A 19738-nucleotide genomic window follows, 5' to 3' on the forward strand; every position below is an offset into this window, starting at 1 on the left:
TCTTGTTTTATTTAACTGCTAGAAAGAGCATGTCCATCCGAAATCGTTTCGTTGTTGGGTAAAAACGTACAGCAAAACCAAATAAATGCAAACTAAATTCTTTTACACTAAATTAACATTATCTAACGGTAGTTTAAAAGCCACGGCGAACGACATCCGCGACAACATGTTTACAGTTCAATGTCGAGTGATTCCGGTACTCCTTAATCAATAAACATTCATTCGTGGGTTTGTTAAGTTATTGTTTCGCATGCTATTGATTTTGCTATCGTTTCACTGTTGTTTGGAATATATAAGTTTCGTAAATCATACATAAAGTGCAATTCTATACGTACCAGTGGCATTCTAAACATATGTCTCGGTCCCATACCGAGAACGTCAACACATTCCGTGTTAGATAACAACACAGAACCAGTCAAAACAACAGAATGAATGTTCTCGGCAGAAATATTGCCCAAAATCTTCTAAGATACAACAGATGCGGCCTAATACAGTCGGTCGCCGGCCGAAACTTTAGTGCGAGTGCGCTCGATGCCAAGGAAGTGGAAAAGCTGGTGAAAAACAATAAGGTTGTGGTGTTCATGAAAGGAAACCCGGACGCTCCGCGATGTGGTTTTAGCAACGCGGTTGTACAAGTCCTTCGTATGCATTCGGTTAATTACGACAGTCACGATGTCCTGCAGAGTGAAGAACTGCGGCAAGGTAACTGAAATTGTACCCCGTTAAATTGTATGCGATTCTAACTGCAGCGCCCCGTTACGCTCCCCCTTTTGTTTCCCGCCACAGGCATAAAGGACTTTTCGAGCTGGCCCACAATACCGCAAGTTTTCATCAACGGAGAGTTTGTCGGAGGATGTGACATTTTGCTACAGATGCACCAAAACGGGGAGCTAATCGAAGAGCTGAAAAAGGCCGGCATTGAGAGTGCGTTGGTCAAAGAGGCGGAAAAGTAGAGACTGATTGATAGTTGAATGGAAATGACGAACGCGGTTACCGATAAGCAATAAAAGGAACGTTGGTAATTAAGCACCATTAGCACTCTGTTACTTTGGGCACCCTCACACGCGCCCTTCCGGTGGCTCTAGCATAAGCAATGGGGAACGGATTCAAATAATTATGCCTTTAAAAGCTAGCGCCATAATCTGCTCAAATAGAGATATCAAATAGGTTTGTTAGCCTGGTACCGAATTGCATTAAATATAAATAAATCTGACTAATACCCAATACAAGAAGAGCATTTTTCCAACACGTGCTTCATCGGGAGTTTGAATCGGTTGCTCATTATGGTGCAATACCAACCGTTCAATCATCTCTCTCTGCTTTTGAGTATTAATAATCATCATTAACGAGAGTACTGAGGGACATGTAAAAAAAAGAAGTAAAATCATAAGAAAGTGTGACCAAAAAAAAACCGGCGCGTTCTACCCGTATTTGATAGCGTACCGTTTCGCATGTGTGCGTTCCGTCGAGCCATTATCGCGCGACCGGCACCGGTTCGCAACCCGCGCACTCGCGGCGGTCTTACATCTCTTTCACGCGCAACCGCGCCACGGTGTTACGTCGCCGCCGTCTGACGCGCTTTAGCAACAAATTCAAGTTCATCGAAATAGTCTTGCGGCTCGTTTTTGATTGCGAACCGGTTTAGTTCTTTGTGAACCGGTGACCAGATCAAACGTGGTTCGTGCTCCGCGGCTTCGTCGTTCCATCGTCGTCGTCATCGTCGTTGTAGTTGCGCTAAATAACTGATCCCAGTTGATCCGCCGGAGGTGTGTCTGTTTTTAGCAAAATGGCTCTACTACGACTTGTTGCCAACGAGGTAAGTTAGAACGGGACTGTGTCGATAAGAGTTCTTAATCAGGACATTCTTATCGCTGACTTATCTTTTCCCATCACATGTAGTTAATATCGGTTGCGTAACGAAAGGTGTAGAGACTTTTAGAAATGATCTATTAATATAGCGTGGTTCAAGGCCATCGTTCGTTTGCTCCCCGCGTGCCTGACTTATTGCGTTTCGGGGTACATACAATGTAAATTAATGGTGCGTACGTAGTATAGGACATTGCCACAGTTTGTCATTTAGATATTGGCGTTTTATCATTTAGACTTCTCGCATCACATGTTGTGTTAGACAATCTTATCTGTATGCGTTTTGCTTTACGGAAGTGTTGACATGGCAGGATTGGCCCACGAGGCCATGACCATCCTGCTGCCACATCAGCCCACAGAGCGTAAAGCGTGCGTGTATTCCTCTGCATGAGCGAAAGTGAGGCCGAAATAAATACGGGAACGGGACAGTGTCCGTTTCCTTCTCGCGGGCCGGCGTGTCACTTCTGCTTCAATCGTGTGTTCTAATCGAGTTCAATTGACGCGACTACGCGATGCGAAGTACATAGGGGTCATTCTAATGATATACATAGGCCACACGGAGTCCGGAGGGTCTCTCTCTCTTTAACCATTTACGCGGTTCTTTCCTTATGCAACACCCTTGGCCCCGGCTGAACACGGGAAACCTTATCGGGTGAGAGGTGTCCGAAAGGTTGGGATCCTTCTGACTTTCCCGAAAATTAAATTCGAATCGCTTTTAATCCATTCCACAGTGCCGCAATGTACTCCATCGGGGCTACAGTACGGCCACGGGGCCAACGACGAAAATGTTCATCGATGGCAAGTTTGTTGAGTCGAAGACGAACGATTGGATTGATCTGCACGATCCGGCCACAAATGAGCTCGTCACGCGTGTCCCGAAATGTACTCAGGATGAGATGCTCGCCGCCGTCGAATCATCCAAAAAGGCGTTCAAGGTAATGATGAGAGCCAGCTTCCGCCGCAGTTTATCTGTTAACACATCGTGTCCGTATTCATTCCCCGCAGACCTGGCGCCAGACGTCTATCCTGACCCGGCAGCAAGTGATGTTCAAACTTCAGCACATCATCCGCAACAACATGTCGGAAATTGCGAAAAACATTACGAAGGAACAGGGCAAAACGCTGGTTGACGCCGAGGGTGATGTTCTGCGGGGCTTGCGTAAGTATTCGGGATCACTTTCCCGGGCCGAAGGAGCCAGCTTTTCGACAGGTTTCATCCTCTCGATTACCCGTTGCAGAGGTTGTGGAGCACTGCTGCAGTATCACGTCGCTGCAGATGGGTGAGACCGTTTCGAACATTGCGAAGGACATGGACACGTACTCTTACACCCTGCCCCTCGGAGTGACGGCCGGTATTGCGCCGTTCAATTTCCCCGCCATGATTCCGCTGTGGATGTTCCCGGTCGCCATTACGTGCGGCAACACGAGTATCATCAAGCCCTCGGAACGAGTGCCCGGAGCCACGATGCTGCTGATGGAGATGCTCAACGAAGCCGGCTGCCCACCGGGGGTGGTGAACGTGATCCACGGAGCGCACGACGCGGTAAACTTTGTCTGCGACAACCCCGACATTCGGGCGGTGTCCTTCGTCGGTTCGGATCAAGCCGGCCGGTACATCTACGAGCGTGCCGGGCGCAACGGTAAGCGCGTCCAGTGTAATATGGGCGCCAAGAACCACGGTGTCGTAATGGCCGACGCCAACAAAGAGAACACACTGAACCAGCTGGCTGGAGCGGCCTTCGGTGCGGCGGGCCAACGTTGCATGGCACTTTCGACGGCGGTGTTCGTCGGTGAAGCGACCAATTGGATTGACGATCTGGCGGAGCGAGCGCGCAAGCTAAAGGTTAACGCGGGTCATTTGCCCGGAACCGACCTGGGACCGGTCATCTCGCCCCAGTCGAAACAGCGCATTCACGAGCTGGTGGAATCGGGCGTCAAAGAGGGCGCGAAGCTGGTGCTCGACGGGCGCAACATTAAGGTGGACAAGTACGCGAGCGGAAACTTTGTCGGACCGACCATCATCAGTGACGTAAAACCGAGCATGCAGTGCTACAAGGAAGAAATCTTCGGCCCGGTGCTAGTGTGTCTGACGGTCGACACGATTGACGAGGCGATTGAGCTGATCAACAACAATCCGTACGGTAACGGTACGGCCATCTTCACCACCAACGGAGCGACCGCCCGCAAGTTCGTGAACGATATCGATGTTGGTCAGGTTGGCGTGAACGTTCCGATTCCAGTGCCACTGCCCATGTTTTCGTTCACCGGCAGCCGGGGCAGCTTTTTGGGCGACTGCCACTTCTACGGCAAGCAGGGCGTCAAGTTCTACACGCAAACGAAAACCGTTACGCAGCTGTGGCGTGAAGGCGACGTCAGCCACACGAAAGCGGCTGTTGCCATGCCAACGATGAAGTAAGCGCACTGATTAGAACGCTACTACGCAACCGACAACCACAACGACCGGTACTCGTCTTCCAGATAAAGTGCATTTAAAATGATATGTTTTTATACAACGCGGTGAGTGAACTAGAGTGGCCAAATAAATGCTTTGCTCGAATGGAAAAAAGTTATTAATCTTGTTGCGAGGACCCCGCGGTAAGCTACGCAATGCGCTCCGACGGAGGAGGGTGTTGAAAGGGGTGAAACGTTCTGGGCGCCCAAAGTGCGGATCTAACGAACATTTTTTCGAAAGTGAATTGGAATCAGTATTGGATTATTTTGTAGATACGATGAAGGGAAAGAAAATGCACCAAATTAGGCAAATTAGACAAAATTATTAACTTATTTATTTGATAGTTGGGGTTCGGTTTGGTCGACGATGTCCGGGATGCAGTCAACTACGGCAACCCCATCCGAGGGCAGATCCTTGTGGTTTGAAACATCGCCGTTGTTCTCTGGCTTTGCTCTTTCGGTAACTTTGATAATCTCCGGAATATCGGCCTCGTTGGTAGAAGCAACGTGAACGCCGCCGGTAACGTCCACGGAAACAGCAGAGGCAGGAACATCGGAGGAGGGTCCGGCATTTCGAGCCATACTCTCGAGCAATTTTTCTTCAGCTTCGTAGCATTTCTTCACCAGGTAGTGCGCCCTACGTGCAGCGTTTCGCCGCCGTTTTGCACTGTCCGGTCCATCGGTGCGATTCCATGGGATGCTGATTCGTTTGCTCATTGTGTGGCTGAAAATGTAAGAACATGCACTTTCATTACCCTTCACTTCATTTCACTTTGCATGTGGTCAATTACTTACCAAAAAGCAAGTGCTTAAAATCAGCTGTAGAATATGATTTCCGCGCACGATAATTCGCCTACGACATGATCAACGCAGGACGAAGGACGAAGGACGAAGGATGAAGGATGCATTACCGCTGAACTGTTAAATGGTCGAACTACTCGAGGGAGCGAAAGAGAAGCAAACAATTGCTCGCTGAGAGAAGAGAGAAGAGAGTTCCGCGTGAGAAATCACGTCTTATGAAGAGAAAGAGCTTTGTTTGAGTATACGCTCTTTTTAATCACTAACCAATACCAACACCAACACCAAAGTGAGGTTAGAAAATCCAAAGTCAAGTTGTTAAAGGGTAGTCAGAAATTTTATTCTCTCGCAGCAAGCTTCAATCAACACACGTGCTCTGGATGTGTTGAACGTGGCCACGATGGGAAGTCGAAGAATTCTCTGAAAGGCCGTCACTTGCCACTAATCGGAAGTGGCGTGTCGGAAAAGAGTAGTGTGTGCTAGTCCATCGCGACCGTGTACTACCGATTGTGCTACGTTCGATATTTTAAATCCCGGCAACCCGGTTCTATGTTGCACTTCTTGTCCGACCAGCGCTACCGTGCATTATTTGACAACTGATCCGCTAGCCCCTCGTCACGCGTCTCCGTATCTTGCTCCACAAAAGTCCAAAGTAAATACAGACGCCAATCGGCAAACGGTAGTCCGTGTTATATGTTCCGCAATCAGCTGCAGCCCACCCCAGGAACCCAAATATTGTCAAGGACAACTGTGATTTGTAATCAGTTGGCGCGAGCTGGCGCCCCGCTTCGTGTTCAGTGCGTTTCGATGTACAAAGTGGCACGGCGCTTTAAATTGAGCCCAAATGTGGTTCCGTGACACAGCGTGACGAATACCGCCGGCGTAGGTCGTCTGGGCGCGCGTTAAGTTTGTTTTGTGTAATTTTTACTTCACTCGCCTGTGTCCTATCTCCCGCGCCCGTGGGGATCGTCCATTCCAAAGGTCACCCAACAAGCGTGCATGTGTATGTGTGTATGTGTGTCTGCAGGTGGAGTCGGTGCGCTACGGCAGCGAGCGGCTTTCTCATCGCGTTACTTAGCGGCCTACTACTTACATAATTTCCCCCCAGTAAGTATCGCCCAAATGCGTGCGGATGTTGTCAAAGTTAGCCCTTTTGCCCCACACAAGCACTACCGATTGACGGCTGTCAGCTGGTGTGTTGTGGCATCTTCAGCGCCTGCTCCGCTCACACGCGGTTTGGGTGCATCGGCGAGTTTCGTAGTGACGTCACTGTCGTGAGGAGAGAACGTTCGAAGCGCCAAGACCAATGTCTCGCGGGGCCATGCGGTCATGCGGTCGACGCGCGAGTGCGTGCGATCGAGAAGGAAACAACTTTACTTTTTTCTCTTTCCGCGAGCCGAGAGCAGTTTGCATCGAAGGGCCGGTTTTGAGCCAGTAACAGTTTTTAGGAACAGCGAGTTTCGAGTTATTTTCCATCTGCCACTTTGTCAGTTTTCAAGGTCAGCGAAATAAATTAATCGTTATCGTACGGGTACAACGTTTTAAACAGTTGCTGTTTCAATTTAATTGGCGTAAACTCGGCGTAAAAACTTTACCGTTCCAAACCGCCGATATTTTCAAACCAATTTACCCGAGCTTGAAATGGAAAAACAATAAAATTATGGGCCCTATAACAACAATCCCATGCGCTGCAAAAGGATTCAACGTCGGTTGTGCCCGAGCCATTAATGCATGGTACAGTTGAGAAACGCCAAACGCCATGTAATGAAAGTATTGGCGCCACGCAGGGAAGATGTGCCAAGATTGCGGACACCCGGGTTGTGCCACTACGCAGCACTCGGTCGCATACAATGTTGCAAATAGCGGTTGATAAATGGGTGAAATGTTCTCCCCTAGCGTGGCCGTAGGAAGCCAACAATGTGATGTGAGGCGATGATGAAAATTGAGACACTCAGCCAAACCCTCTTCGCGCGCACAGAAAGGAATTTGAAAACGCCAAATTTTCACCATCAACCGGCGGCGAGAAAATCCCCCGAACCAGAATTAACCGGCGCCGCCAGACGGAGCGAGGATAACTGGTGCATTGTTTGCCGGATGCATTCGCGAACCAACCCGACTCTTGCTGAGGAATGAGGCGTGCACTAAAATTGGATTTTTGGATCGCCGACGTGGTTCCGAAAATATCCACGAAACTTAATGGAGATGCACGGAACTAAGGAACGATTCTACCGGGCTTGTAACGGCGTTTAACAGTTTCATAACCTATTGCGTTACTTTGTAACTTTCAAAGCAATTCTAGAACTTATAAATCATGATTGATAAGCGATGTAGTAAAGAATGATCAACAAAAGACCGCTGATTATAATCTGTGTACGCGTTTCTTTTTACTCAAAACACGACTCCAACCTTGTCTGTGGAACACTGGGCACAGATTTACGCGGTGTGTGATTAGAGGCTAAGCTAGCGCAGCAGATAACAAACCATTACAATGCACAAACCTCGTATTGCGGGCTAGAAGCCCTACATTAAGCGCGACATCACGATCTCCGTTCCATTCACAATCCGTGGAAAACTCCATTCACCGGATTCCCGCAGGACGGGTGATCTGTTCGTTTTTGGCACGCCCGGGACCCGTGCTCACGAACGGGCTAACATATTCATGGACGCCGTGACGTCGTGGTCTTATCCACAGAATCATCCCACAAAGTGGACGTCTTCCGTATCGGACGTATCGTTAACCGCATCCTGAGCGGTGGTTTACGATCTGGGAACAACGTGCTGCTGCTGCTGCTGTGTGGTTGGTTGCCATCGCGGTTATCACAATTCGCAGCAATCTACGGTCGAAGCACGTTGTTGCGGTACGGTCGGTAAACGTTCCTGCAGACAAGAAACAATGGCGAATGGCCGAAGAAGATGCTTCTGGTCCTGGGCTGGTGTATGGATAATGAGTTCTCTTATCACGGGACGATCGTGTAATTGTTTTACAGTATTGTCGCCTGCTCCGAGACATGTCTTCTGTCGCGTCATGGCTAATGAAGTGGTTTATGGTCCCGCAACAATGTATCTCGTCGAGACGTCGGCGGTTCCCAGGCGCGTTTGAGATTTGATCGATGGACGTGGTGGCCATTTCGGCCACGCGGACCACGAAAGAATCATTCAAAAACTAGCCAAACATAGCCCCATTCACAGAATGGAGCACGGCACGCCAATTGATCGAACCTAGTTTACTCCTGACTCAAATTGGACCAATAAAGACATCGGTCGGTCCCGTCGGCTGGGAGGATTGATTGCACAACAGAACTATGATGATGCTCTGACGGTTTTAGTCCACACATCTAACGTTAATTATCTCTAGTTCCAGTTCCATTGAAACGTCCGGCGTGTTTGTAGAAGCCCTACGGAAAAGTTGGAATGTGTTTTGATGCTATTCCTCTCACAATGACCGGAGATGATTCTTTTGGAGATTTCCGTCGAGCTTACATCTCTGGGAACCATCTCTCAGCAGAGCCATTTGTGTTATCGCGCGGCTGATGAATCGGTTCTGCGCTAATGCTTCGCTTTCACAGGTTTATGAATGGTGTGATATGTGATAAATCTGAAATTATGGCGTCCTCCGGCCAGATAACGACCATCCCGACGAGGCGACCCGTCGCCCCATTACGGTTTCACGTGTCCCATGAGCCGATCAAAGACATTGCATCGCTGCAGGATCGGTCATTTGTTGCAGCGAGGTCTTATCTTATCGTTTTAGCAAACTAAATTAGGTTAGCTTTGAGACTTCGACAAGACATCGTTGGCCGATGCCTGCTGCAATTAGTACAAGATTTGAGCTTCATCACCACTCAACTTTTGTTACGTCGAGGCCTGGTAACGGTCGGTTCGGGCCGATGAATTACTCGAATGATAGACAGGCGAAGTACTCTCAGAAGGCTTTGGACTGATAGCAAGGCTGAGCTTTCACTCGAAAACAAAGTAGGTTGGAATTAGGTTTTTGAAAAAATAGTACACTCAGCTTTTCCACTTAAATACCTATGGACTCTTTCTTGATCGTGGCATGCCATGGAAATACCACTTCTCCTCATTCGCGGCTACAACCTCCGAGCGCTCTTGGCTTGCACCAGAGACAATGTTAATTTTTGTTGCTTTCTGTAACGATGTAACGTAACATCGACGAGCGTTATCGACTGCTCTATCAACGGGAAGGAAATACTACTTAATTACCCAAAATTATTGGGGTCCAAATTTTGTGAAATGAATATTTAAAAAATTACCAAAACCTAAAACGTTGTTTCTTTCTAGGCTTAATTAAGGTGCCACCGAACCCAACACACAATGGCGTCATCGTTTGGCGTTTGGGATTATGTCGTCTTCATCGCGATGCTGATCGTGTCCGCCGGAATCGGTGTGTATTACCGGTTTTCCGGCGGCAAGCAGAAAACCACAACGGTAAGTTACGCGCGTTTTGTTGGTTCGCATTCGAGATAAAGGTCAATTACCTTAACCCGTGTTCAGTGCCATGCCGATGCTGTAACCTAGACCTACACACAGCCGAGCGGAAAACCAGTTCAGACTGACCTTTTTTGCGTGAGATCAAGCGGCTTTGGATGGTAGTGAGCATAAACGATCGTTCGGAACGATGCGTGGCTAATGTAAATTTCCCATCGCACCGAACTGGAGTGTGACGGTGTTGGTGATCACTATACGGCCCCCCAACTAGGTTAGTTACCATTAAACTGAGCCACGTCCAACTGACCTCATGAGGCACGGAAAAGCCTGGAAACAGACGGCGCACAGTAAGCAAAACATACCCGTGGCCCCCCGAAGCGAAACACCTTTACGAAGCGCAAAATTCGACTCCGTCTCCGTCCAGGAGTCGCGACCCGTCGGCGGCGCGCACATCGTATGATCTGGCGCCGGACTTTGGACCGCGTGTGAATGCCGCGGAGAAAAGCGGTGCAGGGAAAACAAACACGAGAAGAAAGCGGCTTCGTCGATGCCCAATATTTATCGCATTATTTTCTTTTTTTCTCTCTTTTTTCGCCAGGAGTACCTGTTGGCCGATCGCAACATGTCGATTTGGCCGGTGTCGTTCAGCTTGATGGCCAGCTTTATGTCGGCGGTAACGCTGCTGGGTGTTTCGAACGAAAACTACCAATTCGGTACCCAGTTTGTGGCCATTAACCTTGCGTACGGGCTCGCGACTCCGATAGCGGCCTACCTCTTCCTGCCAGTATTCTTCCGCCTGCAGGCCTGCAGTGCGTACGAGGTACCTTAAAGTGGCCCCGCCACCTGATGCGTATTGATTGCCCTCTAATTCGGCCCTTTATTTGATCGGCCAACCGACAGTATTTAGAGAAACGGTTCGGCAAAGCGACGCGCCTCGCTGCGTCGATGGCCTACACGCTGCAGATGATCCTGTACATGGGAATAGCGGTGTACGCGCCGGCCCTGGCCCTGGAGGCCGTTACCGGGCTCGACCAAGCGTACTCGATCCTGGTGATCGGCGGCATCTGCACGTTCTACTCGACGATCGGCGGCATGAAGGCGGTCCTGTTTACCGACGTGTTCCAGTCGGTGCTAATGTTTGCCGCCATCTACGCGGTCATTATCTGTGCCGCCGTTAAGGCGGGCGGTATTGGCCCGATCTGGGATGCGGCCTCCGAGGGTGGCCGGTTGGAGATTTGGAAGTACGAACGGAGTGGATGGCCCTGGGAGTACTGTGTGCTCACTCTCTCTCTCTTTCTCGCTTTCCTCTTTGTAGCTTCTCTCCGGATCCAACGACGCGCCACACCTGGTGGAGCCTGACGATCGGTGGCATGTTTACCTACCTTTCGCTGTACGCCGTGAACCAGACGCAAGTGCAGCGTCTGAAGACGGTGAAAGATCTCAAATCGGCCCAGCAGGCACTGTGGCTGAACTGGCCCATCCTGTCGCTGCTCAGCTTCAGCACGTCGTTCAGTGGGCTGGCGATCTACTACTTCTATCGCACCTGTGATCCTCTGCGCCAGGGGCGCATCACCGTGCGCGATCAGACGATGCCCCTGTTCGTGGTGGACGCGATGAGCGATCTTCCGGGGCTTCCGGGCCTATTCGTTTCCGGTATCTTCTCCGCCAGCCTGTCGACCGTTTCGGCCGCCCTCAATTCGCTGGCGGCCGTCACGCTCGAGGACTACCTGAAACCGCTGTACCAGAAGCTCAAGAAGAAACCCCTGCCCGATCTGCAGTCCAGCTTCCCGAGCAAGGTGATGGCCTTCGTGTACGGGCTGATCTGCATAGCGGTCTCGTTCGTTGCCCAGAACATGGGCGGTGTACTGCAGGCATCGCTCACGATCTTCGGCGTCGTCGGTGGCCCACTGTTTGCTCTCTTCTCGCTGGGAATGTTTACCAAGCGTGCCAATCAACGGGTGAGTGCCGGTGCTAGCGTCGCATAGTGCAGCAACATTGCATCGTTATCACTTTCTACCTTTCCGTGGTTTTGTAGGGCGTCATAACGGGGCTGCTGGTCGGCCTAGGGTTCTCCCTCTGGATCGGGTTCGGTCAGCCACGGCCACCCCTTAAAACGCTCAACTTTTCCGTCGAAGATTGCTCGGAGTTTGGTGGCTACAATGAAACCACGCGCCAGCTACCACTGGCCATGGCACAACGTGTGCCCGAGGTGGTTCCGCGGGACGATTCGGACTTCTTCTACATGTACCGCCTGTCGTACATGTGGTTCAGCGTGCTCGGGTACCTCGTAACGTTCACCGTCGGCTACGGGACGAGTCTGGTGCTGCGGTGGCGTGGTGCACACGGCGCGGAGCGTATCTATCTCGACGAGCAGCACCAATACCTCAACACGGAACTCTTCTCGCCCCCGATCGCCCGGGGCATGAAGAAACGGATGGCCGCTTTCATCGAAAACGGTGGCGATGTGCGTTTAGACTCCTTGGAGTGTTCGAAATGATCCACGGCCACGAGTCGCCAATCGCCCTTACGCTTTTCTGTTCTGTTCTGTTTCTTTTCGTTTCATTCTCGTCGCCCATTGATCTCTCGATCTCAACAGATTGACGCACCAAGGCACCCGCGGGACAGTAATGGTGGCGTAATGGTGATAGCTGCAGCAGCCGAAAAACAAAACGCAAGCTCATTCTAACATGCCTGCCGCCCGCGCGGCGACATTCCTATCTATTCCCCGAACCCCCACGAAACGGCTGTGTGAGTCGGGCGCGAGGAGCGTCCGAAGAAACGGTCGCCGGTTACACCCCGGCAGTCCCGTTCACGATTGCGCACAAAAAGTGAAACTTAAAAGCGCTCTCGTGGGCTAGAGCGGTGTCCCCCAACGGCAGGGACACGCGGTGGGAAAAAGTGGTTACGAACAAAACACGTTGAAATACGAAGTCTTCCAGTAGCATTGGGCAAAATGGGGCACAGAGTAGATACTGTACCCCACGGTGGGTTGAAGCGATCGGGAGAAAGCACCCGATCGCGGGGTGCTTTTTGCATCGATCGTACTTCAGCCAATATTCTCCTTGATCGTCACGATAGAGGTGAGATTGGTGCCGAGCGGCAACCGTGTTGCTTACTCTTAGTGTTTAGCGAGACTCGCGAGTGCAGCAGATTATAATAGTCTAAATATTGCCTAGAAACAACGTTGTAGAATAAAAGAATACTATTGATGTACGGCAATGTGTGGTCCATCTATTAATTTGAGTATAACCACTCGCGTATTGAGACATATTCACAAGAGATGTTTATTAGAGAATTACGGAATTCAACGGCATTCGGGGTGTGGTTCAGCCTCCGCCTCCTCGGTGTGGGCAGCGTAGTGAAGGTTAATGAATACGCGAGTTAAGCGGATTCAGTATTCGGCCTACCATCAGCGCCAGATCGAGCTCGTTGTCCAAGATGCAGAACAAAAATGGATAGTTTACGGCGAGCTCGACCGGATTTTTGTACAGCGACGTAAAACCTGTGTGGGGCGCGTAAGACAACAAGACAAAGTTACATTTACAGCAGCAAAGCCGGAAGCCACTGCCCATCGCCCCCCGGAAGTGACCCGCAATTACGGGCACCGTTCAGGTGGAAACATAATAACGATGCACGCGGCGCGAGGGCCACAGTGCACACAGTTGCATAATTACGTTTTAGTTGCTGCAGCGAGTGCGTGCGGATGTTAACGTTGATCGACTGTTCGATGTGCTTGGCATAGATCGTTGGATCTTCCGTCATGAGCGTGAAGTCGGCCCGCGCTGGTTCAAAGATGTCATTGATGCCGAGCTGCAGGAAAAGGGGGAAATGATATTTGTTTAATCCGCATCACTCTCGCTCTGACCGCCCAGCATTAGCAGCATTACATTTTGCAGGTCACTCGTTAGGACGATGCTGCCTTTGAGGTTAAACTTCGGTACGATCGTTTTAACCCATGTTGGGTTCATCTGGTCCGTAATGTCGCGCAGATTCGGTACGCCGTTTTCGCCAACCTGCAACAGTTTGAGCACATTGCCCAGCCCATACTCGTAGTCGGGCAGGATGAGCAGCAGCTTGTAGTCCTCGGAGTCCAGCTCGAGCTCGATGACGGTCGAATGTAGCTCCTCGATGTACGCGTACTTTAGGATTGTGTTGTACACCTTGTACGGCACCCGAACGATCTCCGTTTCGGTGAGATAAAAATTGTGCTCGATCGTATCATCCAGCAAGCGATACTCTTCGGGTTCGGTTTGGGGCTGCCGAAACGGGTTCACCCGCTCGGAACCCCCCGCTGCAGGGAGCATCGTTTCTGTTGCGTGCAGCGGCGGCGCACCGGTTGGGACGAGGTCCTGGAAGAGGAAATTTTGCAGAAACCGCTGGTGGCTCACGATGTCGATTTCTTCTGGCTGGCGCTTCATACGCAACGAACGGCGTCGGTGTGGCGAATCGGACTGCTGCCGGCGAAGAAGCCGGTTGCCACGTTTCCGTAGATTTCGCCGTCGCTTTTCTCCACCCTCCTCGGGTGCTTCTTCCGGTCCGGGCGTTGGTTCGGCTGGTGCTTCTTCCGTCACCGTTTCCGTGTCCGGAACGACCGTCTCTTCAGTCGGTGTCGCATCGGATGCCGTACTACCCCCTGACCCTTCCAAGCCTTCCGTAGAACTTTCCTCACCGCCGCCAACAGCCGGCACCGTTGTCGGTTCTTCTGAAACCGTACCGACCCCTTCAAGAGAGGTCGTTTCCATCGGTTCCGTTGAGTTGCTAACGTCATCGGTCGTAGCTTCGCTGTTGGTCGTGGACTCCGCTTCCATTTCGGGCGTGGTCGATGGGAGTGGCGGCGGCAGAGTTGTACCTTGCATACGCATTTCCGGAATGCTCTCCAGATCGTAGCCGTAAAATTTGAGTACCGATTCGTACTCGGGTCTGCGTTCGGCAATAAAAATGTGTACAAAGAATGAAACAATCCCCTGTCTGTAGGCTCCCACCGAAACCTTCACCGAGTGGCCTTCCCTTGGCCGATCTTGCGAATTACTTTTATCCGGCCCCCGGCAATTACCTGATCGTGATGTTTTCGCTGCTCAAGCTGAGTCCATTAAGAAGGTTTTCTTTCTGGTAGAAGTAACTTCGCAACCGCCGATGGATATCCCGGTAGCCAACGCGCAGCACATCCTTGTCGTACGGCACCACCAGCTGGTCGTGCAGTTCGGCCGCGCTACGCCCGGCGGATCCTTCATACAGGGCGACGAGTATGCTGGCGAGAGCGCACGGTGAAAAGGCAATGTTATTCTTGTTGCCCTTCGAGTGCTGGTGCAGGACTCGGAATCCGAGATGGTTCGTTTTGTCGATCATCGCATCCAGCGGGGTCACCTTCTGGCGCAATTCCTGCTTTACGGGTGCGCTTGGTGCTGACGGTGGTGGTGGTGGTGGTTGGTTCGAAACAGTGAAGCTTTCGTCCGTCCCGAAGCTCAAACTGTAGAACTGAGCCACACTCGGATGATAATTCATGATCGCCGCCATTAATAATATGCCCACAGGGATCACGCTTCCCTTCGGGGGCCACATGTTTGCACACTTGTTCCCAACGTTTTGCCCCGAACGAGTTCAACGAACGATCAGCACCTTAATGAACCTGGATGATCGCACAAAAATGATTGTCCATTAATGATCAGATGGTTCCCCGGAGCGCTAATTTGTGTGCTCTTGACCAATCCTCGGGGAAACCGTTGAAACACATCACATCACACTCTGCACGCGGTGCTCTTTCGCGCTCTGTTCTGATCTTCGTTTCTTGACGATTTGGCGGGAGCAAAAGGCAGCCGCGGCAAACACGGGACACGTTCGTCCAACGACTAACCCGTTTGACGACCAGGTGATCTTCTTTTATAAAACTGTCGGCCAAGAAGGGAGGACGCGAAAGAATTTAGCGGGAGCCACCCCGTGGATAGAATTAACCCGAAAGAAGGTGTGTATTCGCGCCACATGCTCTTCCGTTGTTTGGTTCCGCCGGTCTCGCTCTGGCCTGGGGGACAAACAACTGGCTGCCGGTCATTGTTTCACGCTGTCCCTCTTGTGCCGGAGGACGCTAGTGGCGTTTCGTGTACCGCGAGGCACGCATAGTTTAGCGAACCGACGGGTTTAAGGGGGTAGAGTGGAACCTACCACAAAACACAATAGAAATCCGCGGAAGGCAGGTCGCGCAAACTGATGCTATTAAATAATTGGTCAAAAACTGCTACGCCGTTCGTTCTAAGGCAGGTGGTTTTTTGAAAATGAAAGTTTATTGGATCTCGGGACTTTCGCATCTTATCGATCCACGGGCGGACAATATGCCCATCCAGTGACCTAGTTTTTGGTGTGTAGGGCATATTTGTGCATCGTCATTCTGCAACATTCTTTCGATTCGACACGCAGTTCTTCACGGTTCCGTAAAGAACGGCGCCGATTATTGAACGCGGGCTCCTCCGGTCGCCGGAGTCGGGGTATAAACAAAATTGTTTAGTTACCGGGAATCGTGCGGAGCACCAGATTCCCAACGAAATGTGATGTGTCCTTGTTGCAGCTGGCGACCCACATTTTTCTCACCGTAACGTTTAGCGTTAAAGTGTGTGTACGCAAATAGTTTCACAAACGATGCGGTGCATAGTTCTTTAATAAATCTTATGAAGAGGTCTGAATGGCAAACACGTGTGCTTTCGAAAACGGGTTATGAGATTGTGGGTTACGCTGCTTAATTTGTTCAATGTAAGGCTAAGCCACAATCGCAAGTCTCGTCTGATTGTTCTTCACGACGATTTTCGTTTAAAAGCGTTCTTTTTTCGTGGAGCATTGGCATTTTATACATTTTGAAAATGTTTTAAATGTTGGTAAAAATTGCCATTCGCGAAAAGCGCGCGAAATTACATTCCACAGGTGTGAAAATCGATGACTTTCGATGTTTTCTGCTGGAATCTGTCACTCCATTGCGAACTGTCAAAAAACCGTTCCGTCCGTTGTTTTTGTTTTGAATGATGTTGTGACAAATTGTTTTTGTACTCTCCATAGTTTAGGGAATTAGCTAATTCAATCAAATTTGTATTCTATTCCTAAATATTTCCAATGTAATGTTAGATTTGTTTACGCTCCTCTAAGGATAAACATACCGGCCTCGGTAACAGGGACATGATTCGGGGTTCAGTTATTTAATCAAATTCGGACACATCATGGTGATGGCCAAAGCGAGTCTGGGCAAATTTCGTGATATTTTGGAGGCCTGCAGGAGTAGCAAGTTTATGAGCTTTTCGCTTGACGACCGGGGACCGACAGTGGTCAGCGGCCTTTCGCTTACGCCAGTCGGCAAAATGCTGCGCAACAATTTGCGTCAAGAGAGCCACCAACTACTCGGTGGAACCGCCGTTCCAGTGTACCGCGGCACCGGTAGCATGAGCTTGGCCGAAAACTTACACTTCCTGCACCAGAACTATCCGCTGAGCTTGCCATTTGGTGTAGCACTCGAAGTAAACGGCAGCGAACACCGGAGCTTCGAAGTTCCACTTCAAACGGCAACAAGTGGCCTGCAAGTGGAACGCACTATGATTGACCTGTGCACTACATACCTGATCGCACCTTCACTGGCAGCACAATTTCTGCACCAAACACAGCGGCAACGTAAAATCTGGTGGATGCGGTTCTCGTCAGGCCCGGGTCGCTACCAAATATCTGACGCCCAAAGCAGCAACGACGGCGAGCGAACAGTGGTTGCAATAAGGGCACGCTTCGGCAATACAGAACGTGCTACCTCTACCGAACAACCGGCAACGCAGGAACTAGCGCAAACCATTGATCTGGAATGGTTGGAGCTATTTCCCCGAGGTCTGCTAAAGGGCTCCGATATTCCGGAGGAGCTGTACATTCGGACGAAAGGAAAACCCAAAAAGACGTTTCCGCCAGCTGTGGTGCGCGTTCACCAAGACCTGGACCGTGCCACGTTAGCCGTGCTGATGGATGCACTAGAACCGGCACCGTTCTCAGGTTGTGTTCGAGTTCACCGAAAACTAGCCCCTTTCAAGTGCGGCATTATCTGCAACGTAAAGGGTGAGTGATGACAACGGGAAAACAGGCCTAAGGCCTAATCATCGGTTTAATGAATTTATTTTCAGATCGAGCACGGCAGGCAGAGGTCGAAGATCTGGCAAAGCATTTAGCGATCGTACTCCGTAAAGCGGACATCTCGCTCTTAGACTACTCACTTCCGCAAGCGAAGGATGTTGGCAGTTACCGGAAGCAGATCGCGAACCTCGATGCCTTAGGTGTTCCGTACACACTCGTGCTGCGTGACGAGGCGCTTGAAACTGGATTACTCTCGTTGCGCGCACGTGACACAACGCTTGCGGAAACGATTCACGTGTCCGACCTGCCACACTATCTAATAAAGATCATCCAGTCCTAGAGAAAGTCGCACAGGTACTGGCGCACGTTGAAGCCCACCATGCGGCCGATGTGCAGGATAAAGTCGAGTCCCACCGTGCACTGCAGGCGAGCCGAACCCTCCAGTATGCTGCCTTCCGATGCGGACGCATACGCAAGCAGCTTCAGGTGAACGAGAGTAGCGATCTGGGCCAACAGATTACACGTCAGCCCCACTTGCTGGCCTTCCAGAATGGAGTAGAAGATGGCCAGCAGCCTGTCGACGGTGAACGGTTTCGGGCCAAGCTGAGTGGCCATCTTTTCCGACACCTTCGCCCGTGCATTCACCGTCTGCATCCGTTTCCGTTGCTTGCCATGATTCTTGACAAACAATCGTTTGTCCTCCTTGGCCGCATTATGGCTGGCGAGGTAGGCTGCAATCAGCAGGTATTTGGCGTAGTACGGTAGCTCCAGACGCTGCGCAAGCCGTAGCTGATCCACACCGTCCACCGGATCCAGATTGTTCGTGCCGAGGCGCATGTACAGTGTGCTGAGCGCACTCTTCATCACCTTCACAATATTGCGCCACAGCTTCATTGCGTCGTGTGCCTCGATCGATCCCTCCAGGACGGGAGCGTAGTAACGGGTAAAACACTGCACGGCCACGAGCCGCAGTTCGCTAATGTCCCTGCACACCTTCCAGAAGGTGCTGAGGAAGATGTTCACGTAGCTTTCGTAGAACTCTTTGGTCAGCGTCCGTTCCAACCGTAGCAGCTGCTCCTCATTGGCTTCGCTCAACTGCAAACGTTCCTGCGTGTCCAGCTTGATCTGAATAAAATGGTGTGATCGGTGATCGGTTATCAGTTACAGTTTGATGTCGATTGTCGTCGTCTCGTCGTCTTACCTTTTCGAAATCGTTCACCAGTATCTGCTGCATATCATTGCGTGAGTATTCCGGGACGAACAGTTTCACAATCGGAGGGAAACCCGTCTTAACGTAGTACTTCTCAAACGGTAGTGACGATAGCAGCACTACGGAGATGTTTTGTCCGGTGGCCTCCGGAAGCTGTAGCAGCATTGGCAGCAGGTTGTAGTCCATATCTCTCAGACGTTCGGCATTCTCCAGCACAATCACGTACGCAAGCGATCGGTCAAGTTGCCGCAGTTCATCCAGAAAGTCCTTCATGTACTCGATCTTACGCTCGTACGAGTAGCCGTTGTGCGAAGACAGTGAGATTCCTTGGAGCTCGAACGCGATCGTTTCGAAGAACAGCTTATTGGTGTACGCAGCAATCGTGTTGAGCGTTACGTGTTTGATGCCAGAAAGCCGCGATAGAAGCGCCTCCAGTAAGGACGATTTACCGGTGGCGGCGTGCCCATACAGGTAGAGCGCGGCCGGTAAAAGGTCCCCCGTGCCATAGTACTGATATAGTTTCCGGAGAATCGATTTACGGCACGGATATTGGCGCGTTATCTCCTCGACGATGTGGCTTCTTTCTGTTGCTGCCATTTGTCGGGACAAGCTAAACTGGCACGAAAACAAATATTTTGTAATTATGATGCTGCACACCCGGAACCGAAATTTTGCCGCGCATTGGATCGAGCAGTTGCGATGTTTTCACCGTTTACCTCGAATGTGCTCGAATCTAGAGCTGTCAAAACGGTCCACCGAGAACTGTCAGTGTGGAAGGGAAAATTTTTCATCCAACTTTTCTTCGGCAGAATGTTTATTATGAATTAGGTGATTTTCTCCGGTGCCACTGTCCTTAACACGGATCCGCAACGGCGGAAGGTACAC

General features: G+C 50.7%; 6 protein-coding genes across 6 annotated transcripts; 4 read left to right on the forward strand and 2 right to left on the reverse strand.

The window, feature by feature from the left end:
* Positions 1-404: 404 nt before the first annotated feature.
* Positions 405-1217, forward strand: LOC128275574 (glutaredoxin-related protein 5, mitochondrial). Its single transcript, XM_053014123.1, has 2 exons — positions 405-702; positions 787-1217. Exons 1-2 carry the CDS (start codon positions 429-431, stop codon positions 951-953), a joined length of 441 nt encoding a protein of 146 aa, XP_052870083.1. The 5' UTR covers positions 405-428; the 3' UTR covers positions 954-1217.
* A 412-nt stretch (positions 1218-1629) lies between these two features.
* LOC128275573 (probable methylmalonate-semialdehyde dehydrogenase [acylating], mitochondrial) lies at positions 1630-4425 on the forward strand. Its single transcript, XM_053014122.1, has 4 exons — positions 1630-1816; positions 2598-2801; positions 2872-3025; positions 3105-4425. Exons 1-4 carry the CDS (start codon positions 1787-1789, stop codon positions 4280-4282), a joined length of 1566 nt encoding a protein of 521 aa, XP_052870082.1. The 5' UTR covers positions 1630-1786; the 3' UTR covers positions 4283-4425.
* Positions 4426-5534: 1109 nt separating this feature from the next.
* LOC128275571 (putative sodium-dependent multivitamin transporter) lies at positions 5535-12727 on the forward strand. Its single transcript, XM_053014121.1, has 7 exons — positions 5535-6222; positions 9415-9561; positions 10160-10381; positions 10462-10802; positions 10877-11519; positions 11597-12025; positions 12158-12727. The coding sequence occupies exons 2-7, from the start codon at positions 9448-9450 to the stop codon at positions 12245-12247; spliced, it is 1839 nt and encodes a 612-aa protein (XP_052870081.1). The 5' UTR covers positions 5535-6222; positions 9415-9447; the 3' UTR covers positions 12248-12727.
* A 199-nt stretch (positions 12728-12926) lies between these two features.
* LOC128274886 (uncharacterized) lies at positions 12927-15063 on the reverse strand. The gene is made up of 4 exons (XM_053013226.1): positions 14615-15063; positions 13449-14481; positions 13236-13371; positions 12927-13063 (listed from the first exon to the last, which is right to left on the reverse strand). Exons 1-4 carry the CDS (start codon positions 15061-15063, stop codon positions 12927-12929), a joined length of 1755 nt encoding a protein of 584 aa, XP_052869186.1.
* Positions 15064-16639: 1576 nt separating this feature from the next.
* On the forward strand, positions 16640-18125 carry LOC128272412 (DNA polymerase subunit gamma-2, mitochondrial). The gene is made up of 2 exons (XM_053010215.1): positions 16640-17628; positions 17694-18125. The coding sequence occupies exons 1-2, from the start codon at positions 16758-16760 to the stop codon at positions 17981-17983; spliced, it is 1161 nt and encodes a 386-aa protein (XP_052866175.1). The 5' UTR covers positions 16640-16757; the 3' UTR covers positions 17984-18125.
* Positions 17714-19450, reverse strand: LOC128272411 (origin recognition complex subunit 5). The gene is made up of 2 exons (XM_053010214.1): positions 18845-19450; positions 17714-18768 (listed from the first exon to the last, which is right to left on the reverse strand). The coding sequence occupies exons 1-2, from the start codon at positions 19448-19450 to the stop codon at positions 17980-17982; spliced, it is 1395 nt and encodes a 464-aa protein (XP_052866174.1). The 3' UTR covers positions 17714-17979.
* Positions 19451-19738: the final 288 nt, after the last annotated feature.

Source organism: Anopheles cruzii, chromosome 3 (assembly GCF_943734635.1).
Source record: "Anopheles cruzii chromosome 3, idAnoCruzAS_RS32_06, whole genome shotgun sequence".
NCBI lineage: Eukaryota > Metazoa > Arthropoda > Insecta > Diptera > Culicidae > Anopheles > Anopheles cruzii.

Excerpts from the sequence above, each read along its gene's own strand:
- LOC128275571 (XM_053014121.1), top strand. The coding sequence starts at position 9,448 with ATGGCGTCATCGTTTGGCGTTTGGGATTATGTCGTCTTCATCGCGATG. Across the intron at positions 10,803-10,876 it reads GGCCGGTTGGAGATTTGGAA|CTTCTCTCCGGATCCAACGA; the intron begins GTACGAACGGAG and ends TCCTCTTTGTAG. Across the intron at positions 12,026-12,157 it reads TCATCGAAAACGGTGGCGAT|ATTGACGCACCAAGGCACCC; the intron begins GTGCGTTTAGAC and ends CGATCTCAACAG.
- LOC128274886 (XM_053013226.1), bottom strand. The coding sequence starts at position 15,063 with ATGAATTATCATCCGAGTGTGGCTCAGTTCTACAGTTTGAGCTTCGGG. Across the intron at positions 13,372-13,448 it reads TAACGAGTGACCTGCAAAAT|CTCGGCATCAATGACATCTT; the intron begins GTAATGCTGCTA and ends CTTTTCCTGCAG. Across the intron at positions 13,064-13,235 it reads CTCGCTGCAGCAACTAAAAC|GTTTTACGTCGCTGTACAAA; the intron begins GTAATTATGCAA and ends CGCCCCACACAG.
- LOC128275573 (XM_053014122.1), top strand. The coding sequence starts at position 1,787 with ATGGCTCTACTACGACTTGTTGCCAACGAG. Across the intron at positions 1,817-2,597 it reads TACGACTTGTTGCCAACGAG|TGCCGCAATGTACTCCATCG; the intron begins GTAAGTTAGAAC and ends TCCATTCCACAG. Across the intron at positions 2,802-2,871 it reads CATCCAAAAAGGCGTTCAAG|ACCTGGCGCCAGACGTCTAT; the intron begins GTAATGATGAGA and ends CATTCCCCGCAG.
- LOC128272412 (XM_053010215.1), top strand. The coding sequence starts at position 16,758 with ATGGTGATGGCCAAAGCGAGTCTGGGCAAATTTCGTGATATTTTGGAG. Across the intron at positions 17,629-17,693 it reads CATTATCTGCAACGTAAAGG|ATCGAGCACGGCAGGCAGAG; the intron begins GTGAGTGATGAC and ends ATTTATTTTCAG.
- LOC128275574 (XM_053014123.1), top strand. The coding sequence starts at position 429 with ATGAATGTTCTCGGCAGAAATATTGCCCAAAATCTTCTAAGATACAAC. Across the intron at positions 703-786 it reads GAGTGAAGAACTGCGGCAAG|GCATAAAGGACTTTTCGAGC; the intron begins GTAACTGAAATT and ends TTCCCGCCACAG.
- LOC128272411 (XM_053010214.1), bottom strand. The coding sequence starts at position 19,450 with ATGGCAGCAACAGAAAGAAGCCACATCGTCGAGGAGATAACGCGCCAA. Across the intron at positions 18,769-18,844 it reads TGGTGAACGATTTCGAAAAG|ATCAAGCTGGACACGCAGGA; the intron begins GTAAGACGACGA and ends CATTTTATTCAG.